Source organism: Petromyzon marinus, unplaced genomic scaffold (genome assembly GCF_048934315.1).
Source record: "Petromyzon marinus isolate PM22_M1 ecotype Great Lakes invasive population unplaced genomic scaffold, UKy_Petmar_22M1.pri1.0 PM_G_Scaffold_66, whole genome shotgun sequence".
Classification (NCBI taxonomy): Eukaryota; Metazoa; Chordata; class Hyperoartia; order Petromyzontiformes; family Petromyzontidae; genus Petromyzon; species Petromyzon marinus.
In genome coordinates this window covers 1,090,461-1,102,903 of record NW_027423020.1, presented here as the reverse complement: position 1 = coordinate 1,102,903, position 12,443 = coordinate 1,090,461, and the positions used below count along the sequence as shown (strand labels likewise).

Sequence of the window (12,443 nt, the reverse complement as noted above, 5' to 3'; positions counted from 1 at the left end):
AACCTTCACTTATAATATGCAAGTTCATATATTTGAACTTATATATATAGCCCACACCGTCCTGCATTCATTTATAGTTCCATAAGCAATTCTTGCAGGCAATTCTTATCCATTGTTTCCCTTTTGGTATCGGAGCTATTAATTCTTATACAGCATAACACGAGCGTATAGAAAATATGAATAAAGTCCTTAAGATTATGCGACGGTATTCATACGAAAGACAATCAAAAAGTTATTTCCATTCCTAAAGGCACGAATATACGTTCATAGATTCATCAGCGATGTTGTATAATTAAGAGATGGCTTGGTGTGCGGCGGGACGTGCTTCTCACGGGAGATTAATTAATTCGTTCCGACCATGGATGAACTCGTCCGTCTGAACGGGCTCGTAGCTATCCGTGGTGCTAAAGTTCAGGGTAAGAATCCACCCATTTTTTTCGCCATATAGCATTGTGATATGGTAGCTTAGCTGATTGGAGAATATATAGAGTTTATTGATAACATTGAGGTAATTTATATTTTAGTTTTTTTATTGGTTTACTATATAGTATTCATTATATAGTGTAGTGTATACCCAGTTACTGTGAATAGCTCAGATGTGAAGGCTGTGACTTTAACATAGCCGTTTCTCTGACCAGTCACAAGCTAATCACTCAGTTATTTCAATGCTAAATTCTCCTAGTTATTTCAATGCTAAATTCTCCTGTTTGATTTGTACTAGGTGCCTCTGTGAATGTGTATGCTTTGAATTTAACATAGCCATTTCTGTGACCAGTCACAAGCTAATCACTGAGCTATTTCAAAGCTAAATTCTATGCTAATTCCTTTGTCAAGGGGTGCCTCTGTGGATGTGTATGCTTTGACTTTAAAATAGCCATTTCTGTGACCAGTTAAGCTAATCACTCAGCTATTTAAATGCTAAATTTTATGCTAATTCCTTTCTCAAGGCGCTTTGTTTCTTTTCACACAGCTTAAAGGTCGCGATCTGAGCGTGGCTTTGTTCGCTCCAGCACTGTCCTCCAGACAGTCTCGTCCCTTCACCTGATGAAGGCCGCTTGTGTTGTGGCCTAAACGTCGTGAGAATTTCATTGTGTTATTTTATTTTATCAATTTATTATTTTATTCTCATTCTACGTGACTTTACCGAAAGAACCAAAGAAGATGAATCCTTGCCGTCACGAAAGCTTTAAATCGAAATAAGTCGTTATATATCACAATACTATATGGCGAAAAAATGGGTGGATTCTTACCCTCAACTTCAGCACCACGGATAACTACGTGCCCCGTTCAGACGGACGAGTTCATCCATGGTCGAAACGGAGAAGGGGGAGAGAGACAGCTGCGAGGCGCTGTTATACTCCATGTTGTAAATCATACCATTAACCGTGGTGTGAGAGGTATTAAGAGTCAATGCCAGCGAAAGAGCTGCGGTCAAGGTCATCGTAAAATACAATTAAGAACCGAAATGGTTTAAAACATCTTTCCAATGGTTACTAAGCCAGAATCCATCTTCTCGGTTGAAATTGTCTCTGTGCTTGTATATGTCAATTGCCTCATGAACGAATATCTCATGGTAGCCGGTTGGTTTGCAAAGAACCTCCGTCTTGGAGAAGTCAATGTCATGTGAGCCCACTGAATTATAACAGTGATCAGCCACGGCAAAGGAGTTCGTTCTACCCTGTTACAAGTCTGCTTTATGTTCCCGGATGCGGTCCAAGATATGTCGTTTGGTTTCTCTAATGTAGCTACTACCACAGAGGCACTTTAGTTTGTAAACGCCCGGGTACTGTATGTCTGGAACTGCATCTTTTACAGATGGAACCAGATCACGGATTTTATGTACTGTGTTGAATCGGACCTGGATCTTTTTTGTGACCCCTGCAATGTAGAAGGCCACTTGTGTTGTGGCCAAAACGTCGTGAGAATTTTATTGTGTTATTTTATTAATTTATTATTTTATTCTCATTCTACGTGACTTTACCGAAAGAACCAAAGAAGATGAATCCTTGCAGTCACGAAAGCTTTAAATCGAAAAATAGGTTGGCGTAGGTCGACCAGTTGACACGCTGTTGCAGTTGTGGAACTCGGTCGGTAGATGGCGCACGCAGCTTGCTCGCAGCGTGCTCGGTGGTGTTGTAGAGTGTTGACACCGGTTGCGCAATCGGCGCTGGCGATGCACGTTCGTTGCATTACTACTTTTGATGATGCTGACTCGCACCATGTAGCCTCGTCGGACGAACTCAGTTGAGGTGATGATCTCCTTGCTGGTGAGCTGAGGAGCTGAGGAGCTCCGTTGAGGAGCTCCGTTGATGAGTTCCCCCGAACTGAGGTTTCAATGCTGCAGTGTCCTCTTTTATGCCAAAATCCTTCCTGTTGGCTCCTCCCCACCAGGTGGGGCTTCTTTTGATTTAGCGGTGTGTCATGGTCTGGAGCGCGTGTCCGTATGCGTGTCCGTATGTGTGTCCATCCGTATGTGTGTCCTTGTCTGCGCCATATGTTGTCCTCTTTCTATAAACCACCAAAAGTAAAACAAACATGTTACAAACCGTCTCGAAGGCGTCTCTCTGTCTGCTGGTGCGAGAGGGAGGGCAAGCTTCCCTCCCTGCATGTCATATTCCCGACACACAAAGGAATGGTTAAGGTCTAAAGTTAACACTTATCCCTCACAGTTTGGTATCGCACCACCCGCAGCCATGATTCTGTATGTAACCCAAGGTCTGTGTCAGCTTTCCATTGTGGTATTTGACTCATGTCAAGGGAAGGTGTTTTCCCGAGCGTATGCACACTCCTACCCCGCGCTGCTGGGAGACAAAGACGGCCGGGATCTCTTTCTCTCTCTGACCCTGGGTTTAACATCACTTAAGTCATGTAGTTTATGTTTAACAAAGTTGTGTAAGCGGAGTATAGTTTACGGTGAACAGCGTTAGCATTAATGTTATGTATGAAATTTTGTATTGTGATTTTTTTTTTACTTAACTTTGCCTGGTGTCTTGGCTGACACGCTGCCATTCCAAGCATCTCTTCCCCCCGCCCTTGGGTTTTCCAGGCTCTTTAGCTTACGTTTGCAGTTTTGCTGTGCGCTTGTTTTTTCCTCTCTAACCTTATATTAACTCTACTTATTATGTCTGGAGGTTAGAGAATTCATTTAGACTTAGGAAAATTCTTATTGTCATATGCTTCGGGTCAAGTTGTATAGAAATGATTAAAATATGGAAATAACATTTCATATTGAATTAATAGATGGGTGATGGTTCCATGATATAGCTTGTGGTCTGGTTGCCAATTGGAGTGAGCGTGAGGGTCGATAATTTAGCCTATTCCTGTTGTTGAATTTCGAACTGTATGTTACTTTAATAGTAATGCAGGATAAATGGTTGGCTGTTTGGCTTGGCTGTCTGCGGCTAGCACAAACTCTCAGTGACCCTGGCTTTGTGTTTACGTCAGTCTCTTGCAATTCGCTGCTCTGCACTCTGTCTGTTCCCTTGACCCTGGGAGTTTGTAACTGTCAAAATCATGTCAGTAGGTCATGGTAAATGGCTTTTCCATGACCTCCACATACCATGCTGAGGGCCTGGGTTGGTGTTGTTTTTATTCATTATATAAAAAAAAACAATAGAAATATGCATCTATATGTATGGGAAAATTACTTGTTAATATTAAGATGGAAAAAGGGCCTATATACAACATCGGGATGGAACCCACGACCTCCTGCGTACCAGGCGAGGTACTTAACATCTAGCCATCGTGGTGATGATGATGAGAGAGACGCAAACTCCAAATTTACAGCAGCAGGCGTCGTCGGGGTAGGGATTGAACCCACGACCTCCTGCATACCAGGCGAGGTAGTTAACATCTCTTGTCGGCGTGGCCCCGCGTAGGGAAGCTCTTTACGCGGGCGCCGCTGGACCACGAGGCCGCCCCGGTCCACGCGCTCACCGTGGTCGCGAACGACCGGGGCGGCCGCTCCTGCCGGGCGGAGGTCCTCGTGAGGGTGGAGGACATGGACGACTCGGCCCCGCGCTTCCTCGCGGGGTCGCCCCCCCGTGCCGTCGCCCTGCGTTGGCGCCACGCCGGCGTGGGGACGGCGGTGACGAGCGCGCGCGCCGTCGACTCCGAACTGGGTACGGTGACGACGAAGTTGACGATGACGACGAAGATGATGACAATGACGACGATGACGTACACACACACACGTGAGTGTGTACATTATGGGGAGCGGTGGTGTAGCGGTTAGCGCTACGCCGCGCTACGAACCCGGTGACCGGGGTTCGATTCCCGCTCACGGCCAACACCAGTGACGATTATCTAAACCGGTCCCGGGCCTCCCCTAGGTCGACTCAGCCTCAAATGAGTACCTGGTGCGGTGTGTAAACATCGCCAGTAGGGAGGCAAAGGCGGCCGGGCGTGGTGCTGGCCAACCACCCACTCGAGTGCCACAGTGCCGGCCTTTATAGGTGCTACTCGCTGACAGCACTTGCCCCAAAAGTCTGAGGCTACACGTGGGATCTTTAGCTTTGGCGATCTGGACACATTCCCATCGGTGAGCTCCTCCAGCAGGCAAGGCTGCGTTGGCTGGGTCATGTGGCCTGCATGCCCAGCCACCGCATGCCGAAACAGCTTTTGTTCGGCCGGATCGAGGGGGCTAAACGGGCGCGGCACGGGCTAGAGAAGAGATGGAGTGACGTGGTACAGGAGGACGTGGAGCTGAGTGGACTTGCCGATGACCGGTACCAGCGGTCTCGAGATCGGCCTCTGTGGAGGAGGCTCGTGAAGGACGCTACTGGGCAGTTGGAGGCAGTCGCCCTCCAACAACAACGGAGGGCGGAGGAGCGACGCTCACAACAACGAGCGGAGCGCCGGGTGGCTAAAGCACAGCAAGTTGGCACAGTAGGCGGTACAGGTGGTGCTTCAGCCAGTCATCTCGGTCATCTCAGTCAGTCGACCCGTGGCACCTGGGTCTGCCCCGTGACCTCCTGCCAGCGGGCGTTCGACACTTCACTTGACTGCCTCAAGGTGCACATTGCCTGGCACAAGCGCCGTGGTGACGCCACCGCCACTTAGTGGCGAATGGCGGTTGTTGTGTGTTTTAGGCCGCCGCCGCAGGGTGACTCACTTTCTGCTGGACTCGGCCGGCTACCGCTTCGCCATCGACGTCCGTTCGGGCCTCATCGTCGTCAAGCGTCCGCTGGAGCGCCGTGCCCTCTACAACCTCACGGTGCTCGCCCGCGCCGGGGGGGGGGGCTCGGCGCCTTCCGCCACCGCGGCGATTTCCGTGTCCCTCCGTGACGACGATGACGTCGCCACCCCGGCGTTCCGGCGGCCGGCTTACCGCGTCACCGTGCCGGAGGACGCGGCGCCGGGCACCACGGTCGTCACCGTGGCGGCCACCTTCGGCGGGGCGGGCGCGCCGAGCTACGGCATCGCCAGCGGCAACGAGCTCGGGGCGTTCGGGATCGACCGGAGGCTCGGTGAGAGACGCGGCACGGGGCACAGACGGCGGCCCTCTTGGGTCTCTGTCTCCCATAGAATCACGCAGAGGTGCGTTTTGTGTGTGTGCTGTGTGTGTGCTGTGTGCATGCTGCGTGCGTGCTGTGTGCGTGCTGTGTGAGTGCGTGCTGTGTGTGTGCTGTGTGTGTGCTGTGTGTGTGTGTGTGCTGTGTGCGTGCGTGCTGTGTGCGCTGTGTGCGTGCGTGCTGTGTGTGCCGTGTTGCCCCAGGCGTCATAAGCGTCGTGGCGAGGGCCCTGGACTACGACAAGCGCCGCCACCACTACCTGACGGTGTGGGCCGCCGCCGCCAGCGACGGCGACGGCGACGACGCCGGAGGGGCGGCGACCTCGCCGAGCGCCGTTACCGTGGTGACCGTGGACGTCACCGACGAACCGCGGTTCGCCGCGAAGAGCGCCGTCGTCGGGGAGGAGGACGCCCTGCCTGGTGACGCCATCGTCACGGTAACGGCGTCGACCCGTGACGATGCCGGTTACGTCGTCGTCAGATCGTCGTCACGGTGACGGCGTTAACCTGTAACATCGCGTTTAGGTCGTCACTAAACCAGCAGAAGCAGCAGCAGCATGATGATGATCATGGTGGGTGGTAGGGTTTGTGTCGTGGTTAAAGCTGTCTCTCTTGCGGTGTTTGTGTTGTGGTTGAAGCTGTCTCTCTTGCGGTGTTGTGGTTAAAGCTGTCTCTCTTGCGGTGTTTGTGTTGTGGTTGAAGCTGTCTCTCTTGCGGTGTTATGGTTAAAGCTGTCTCTCTTGCGGTGTTTGTGTTGTGGTTGAAGCTGTCTATCTCCGGTGGTTGTGGTTGAAGCTGTCTCTCTTGCAGTGTTGGGTTGAAGCTGTCTCTCTGCGGTGATTGTGTTGTGGTTGAAGCTGTCTCTCTTGCGGTGTTGTGGTTGAAGCTGTCTCTCTTGCGGTGTTTGTGTTGTGGTTGAAGCTGTCTCTCTCTTGCGGTGTTTGTGTTGTGGTTGAAGCTATCTCTCTTGCGGTGTTGTGGTTGAAGCTGTCTCTCTCTTGCGGTGTTTGTGTTGTGGTTGAAGCTGTCTATCTGCGGTGGTTGTGGTTGAAGCTGTCTCTCTCGCGGTGTTGTGGTTGAAGCTGTCTCTCTTGCGGTGTTTGTGTTGTGATTGAAGCTGTCTATCTGCGGTGGTTGTGGTTGAAGCTGTCTCTCTCGCGGTGTTGTGGTTGAAGCTGTCTCTCTTGCGGTGTTTGTGGTTGAAGCTGTCTCTCTCTGCTGTGTTTTGTGTTTTGTGCCACCGCCGTCTGTCTCCTTCACCGTCGCATCATCCGTAGAGCGGAGCAGCCGGCGACGCCAGCAGCGAGGAGGAGGAGTAGGAGGAGATTGCCACGTCCTCGCCACTGCCGGCCGGTGGGCGGCGGGTCCACGTTTGACCGACGGAGCCCCTCGCTCGCTCGCTCGTTGCGGGAGCGTGTCCGCGTGCAGATCACTCAACTCGAGGCTGACGGATGTTGTTTTATTGTTGGTGCCTAATTGTACGTCGCCGCTTGGGGGATGCACCCCGCCAGGCGAGGATCGCACGCCTCCAACGTATCCGCTGTCGGTTAGCATCGGAGGGGACTTGTGGCTCGGCTCGGGCAAACGTTAGCTGCCACGGCAGTGCCCCGGTGCCATTGAATTAAAGCCCCTCCTCCTCGTTTTGTTTGTGTTGCAAGACAATTAGCATTTTGCTGTGCGGTGCGGAAACAAAAAAACGATTGCCCGCCGAGTAAGGGGCTGTTTATCTTTGTTTTTTGTTCAATGTTTTTTCTTCGAAACACATCGGCTCTGGTAGATGTTACTAAACCCGAAATCTTTTAATTTGCCACTGATAACGGTGCGTTGGATGCTCGCACTACTCTCTCTGTCCGCTGTAAAATTAACTCGATGCGTTCCCTTGACAGTTCTTTCCTCGGATTCTCTGCGAGCACCATCGACCCCCCCCCACCCCCCCCCCCCCCCCGTTGCACTGGAGCGGAGTGCCATTAAACAGCATCTCTTTTGTTTGCATTTTGACTGCTTGTGTTGTGGTTATTGCAAACACGATGCCTTGAATAAAGGTGTCAGTTTTTGTGCCAGTTAAAAGGGTAAAACCTATTTCTAAGTCACCCCCTGTGAGTGGCTGGCTAAAGTGCCATCTGTTGAGGAAGTACTGAAGGCGTTCCGGAGTCTGAGACCAGGAAAGGCAGCGGGTAGAGATGATCTCCCAAGCAAAATGCTGAGAGAGGGTGGCGTTTGTGCACAAACTGCCCTTTATGACATCATAACAACAGCCTGGACCACTGGACGGGTTCCGCAGGATTGGAAGGATGCCCTGGTGGTCCCCCTCTTTAAGAAGGGGGACCGCACAGACTGTAACAACTACAGGGGCATCTCACTCGTCAGTGTGCTGGGAAAGGTCCTGGCAAGGATTATTCAACATCGCCTTGCCAGGCACGCTGAGGAAAGGCTTGCGGAGCCCCAATGCGGTTTCAGGAAAGGGTGGTTGTTGTATATATAGGTGTTATGGAAATTGATGAAAATAATGAAAATTAAATGAAATTTGAGATTTGCATAATTTATCCGAAATTATGTTAATCAGTGTAATTATGCGCATAAATTATGCTGATTCGAGAGGTAATCGTATTAATTAATGCGAGTGGGCGTGGTTATGATAATGCTGGTCGTTATGGATTATCAGGTCGAGCCTCGGTGACTAGGATTGTGTTATGAATTGGAATGACGCAATTAATCGTATGCAGTGACGCAGGCGTTGTGAGCGTGAATGAGAGAGAGTCGATTCGACTCTGCTCTTTAATTCCGTATTATCGATAAGGATACGATTACTCTCGATTGAACATTACGAATTATGCGTGTTATGGATTATGTATGGTGATAGTGTGCTTATGATAGGTCCCCAGGATTCAGATCTCATACGCAGAACAATATTATGCAGAATTTCAGGAAGAATCACACACAAACCTTCTGCTTTAATCAATTTTATTTCTAGCTAACTTTAATTTTTGGATAATATGAAAACTCAATCTCAGGATTTTGGAATTTCAACACAGCGTTAACATGATACCATCACGATTGCGTTGTTTCACCTCGATAGCGGCACCTGTGGTTAATTCCCGACGCGTAACGCAATCGATCGGTTGTTGAGAGAGAGATTAAAAACATGCGAACTATTCTATCAAACCTTAACTTTATAATATGCAAACTCGTATGCTTGAATTGTTACACAACACAGCACTTGGTCTTTGATTCGTATCCAATCCTTAATACATCCTGATATGCGAAGTTATTATGCTTGAAATCGTCAGCACAGTACCACGTTGATGTTCGTTCATTGATTCATAACGATTATGAATTTAAAGCGTTCGACTGAAATACTTCGAATTGCCTTATCAACACCACTCGATGGCCACAATGCTTCGTTACTTGAATTGTCACACAACACAGCATTCGGTCATTGATCATGCGCGGCCCTTAATGCAATTATTGTCACGTTGTTCACAATAGGATGACTGATTATTATGCAACGCTACTCGTTGACAGGGGCACTACAACCAGTATTATTCTTGGAGGCACAACTATGCGTTTCAATTCGTTATTTCATTCGTGGATACCAGCAAGATTATGCAGAAAGACAATATTAACGAACGACTCAAGTATTTCTAATCAACTTCTCAACGCGACTCAATGGGTGGCGATGTTTCCTTTTGATATCCTTATCTCGGGCCAATCTTTTAATTAATTGTGGCCAGACCCCTGACAGGGAACCGGTTGAACCCGCTCTCTATCCCCGCGAGCGGCGCTCCGTGGTGAGGTGCCAAGAATTAATCCTTGTTAATGGGTCAGTTGGTAATTTATGCGGTTAGAAGTACAGCCCCAGCACAATATTACAGAGAAAAATTATGAACACTCTTAAAAACGATGGATTATTCACTCGGTCGTTGCGATGTTTCCACAATCACGGATGGTTCAATGGCTTGAGGTTTTTAGGCTTTGTTAATGACCCGTGTGTGTGTGTTGAATGGTGTGAGTGGTGAAAGAGTAGGCCAATGTTCGGAATCGATTCTTTGCGTCAAGCAGACGTCTGGTTTGTGTTTAGTGGGGGGCAGTGTATCATACGTATCAGTTGATTCTTCTTTCAGTAGTTGGTTCGGACTCGACGGACGTTGGTGAACGAGTAGATGCGTTGTTGTAGCTGAGATGACCGTCTGGTAGACGGTGTTAGAAGCACGCCCGCAGCGGCGCGCTGGTGCTCCGTCGTCGGCGGTTGTAGATTGCAGGCTCACGATTCGCTCGTGGTGGCGCTGGCCGCTAACAGCGGCAGCGGGTCGCCAATTCGGCGAGTTGTAGAGACGTCTCCGGCGTCGGTGATGGCTGCTCTTCTGCTGAGATGAGTTGAGCGGGTCTTCTGCTGAGATGAGTAGAGATGAGTCTTCTTCTGTTGAGCTGAGTTGAGATCAGTCTTCTTCTGTTGAGCTGAGTTGAGATGAGTCTTCTTCTGTTGAGCTGCCCCCGAGGGCTGATGAGTTGGCCCCGAGGGCTGATGAGTTGATTTCAATGCTGAAACGGCTCCTTTTTATGCCAAAAATCTCTCTCCTTCTCGGCTCCCCCTCACGAGGCGGAGCTATCTTTGATCTGATCGTATGTCGGTGGGGGGGGGGTTCGTGTGTCGGTGGTGGGGGGGTTCGTGTGTCAGTGTGTATGTTTGTGTGTGTGTCATTTATGACACGGTCCTGTTCGGGTCTTTCCTCAAGCCATAAACATCAAGACAACAGACACCTCGATTCATCTCGGTGGCGTCTGGTTGTCTGATCCCTCCACCCAGAGAGAGGGGCGGGTTCCCCCCCCCCCTTTTCCGTTCGCGTTCCGACGCACAAAGAAATGGTTAAGATTTTTTAAAGTTTAACATTTCACATCACAGTTGGTATCTCATCATACACAGTTATGATCCTGCTTGTGATTCATAGTATTTGATTTATTTCCAAGTGAAGATGCTCTTCTGAGCGTATGCATTTTATCACGTGCTGCAGGGAAAGACAAAGGTGGCCGGGAGCACCTCTTTATACTTTGACTTATATTTCTCAAATACCATTTGGTCCCATGTTCGCCAAGACTCGTGTTTGTAACTACGTCCTCCCGACACCTCTCGGTTTTACCGAGGTTCGAATTGTTATGATGGAATTATTAAAAAGAAAAATAATTATCATCCTGAGTTTAAGAGGTCCATTTCTTGATTGTTGGAATGCATATCCCTTGGTTCTGTAAGGTTCTATAATGGAATGTCGTGTAAGGTTAACACGTTATTATTAATATTATTTTGCAATTTCCTTTAAAACTTTCTTTGCCTGGTTGCCGTGTGTGGGGTGGGTGTGTCTCCTAATCAAACCCGGCTGGCTTTTCCAGATGGCCCCTTGTGATAAGGTGTAATTCCTGCTTCTCCGCGCTGTGAGAGAGACAAATGTGGTCGGGGTTGCTTGGAATATTGTTTAAACTCTTTCGCAAGTTTGCCCGTTGTCTCATTCCTTCTCGATAACCTTTGATGTGACTCGGTATTCTTGCTCCAAGCTTTGTTTTAACAGTAAAAGTATTAAAGGTGAAAATCATTTGATAGCGAATTAATCATTGGATAATAATTAACTGATGTGTCTGGTGGCCTGTTCTTAATTGGAGTGAGCGTTAGGATCGCTAATTTTATCTTATTCTTGTTGTTGCCTTTTAATTTTTTTGTTGTTTTACTGGAAAATAAGGAAAAGAATATGTATACGATTTACCCTGTTGGCGTCTGGTGTCTGCTCTCTTGGTGTTCTGACCTCGGAGGGACCTTTCCTAAGGGGCCCATCAAACTCTTGTTCATCTGGAGATTTTCGCCGATAGCTGTTACATCCTCGCCTTGAGAGTTTTATTATTTCTTTATATCTCTATATGGCCTGTTTATGACCGACACCTGGTTTTTCGTGTTTCTGGCTTACGGGTTTGATTCATTATTAAAAAATATATATATTGTTTGTCATGAAAGAAAGGAAAAAGAAATCTGTGTATGCATCCGTAAATATTATTATGGATATTAATTAGAAAAAGGGCCGTATACAACATTACACCCTTTTAAAAATGATCGGTGGTCTGCCACCGGTTATTTTTAATATTAAAGAAAAATGCCTTTTTCCACCATGAACCATCGACTGTCTTCCAGTTTGTGATTTTTCCTTACAACGCGCGCGTACGTGTCACAGCATGATTACATTTGAAATAAAAAATAAAAGAACAGGAAAAAAAAAATAAAGGCAACATGTTACATCGGTTGTTATCAATTATTGCTTTGATTTTTGTTTCAGTTCCTGGGAAACACTGGATAGCGGTTTCGAGCCCGGTGGTACACCGTTTCCCTCCTGGCATCTCTTTGTTTAATGTTTACCAAGTTATTGGCAACCTTACTGCCACGTTTGGTCAAAAGTACAGAATAATTTTTCTCATGACCAGGTATTTTCGAGTAACCTGTGACCTTTCCATGCAACATCATCACATCGTCGTTTTGGTTCATCGTCGGTACGGCTTTAGCCAAATGAGCACGGTTCCTTGGTTCGTATCGGTAATTTTTTTTATCCCTCGCCTTCCCTGTGGGTTTATGTGGCGTGAAGCCATGTCGTACGCCACCAGGATTAGTACACAACACGAGTTTCCGTGCTCGACTGTTGGGGTCATTTGCCTTCTCCGCAACCATGTGCAGATTTGCTGACTCCGTACCACGATCCGATTCCGTGCCTCGATTCGATTCCATGTTTTTGCGTGTGCTGGATTTCCACACATTCCCCAATCCATCATGGATTTTTGTCTCCGTAACGCGTTTCCCTGGCACTTTTACTGTACTCTCACGCAATGTTGCGACACAATTGATCGCGTTTCCATTTACCAAACAAGCATGTTCCTCCTCCCGATCCTGTTGGTTATCATTTCC

The 12,443-nt window shown here is 48.3% G+C and overlaps 1 protein-coding gene across 1 annotated transcript in view; it reads left to right on the top strand.

Moving 5' to 3' along the window:
- The window catches only part of LOC142919888 (protocadherin Fat 3-like), a 51,920-nt gene extending 40,634 nt beyond the window's left edge, over positions 1-11,286 (top strand). The window contains exons 15-18 of the mRNA XM_076062564.1: positions 3,879-4,121; positions 5,091-5,468; positions 5,717-5,949; positions 6,790-11,286. Of these exons, the coding sequence (XP_075918679.1) occupies positions 3,879-4,121; positions 5,091-5,468; positions 5,717-5,949; positions 6,790-6,831 (896 nt within the window). The 3' untranslated portion in view covers positions 6,832-11,286. The remainder of the gene's footprint in view (positions 1-3,878; positions 4,122-5,090; positions 5,469-5,716; positions 5,950-6,789) is intronic.
- Positions 11,287-12,443: the final 1,157 nt, after the last annotated feature.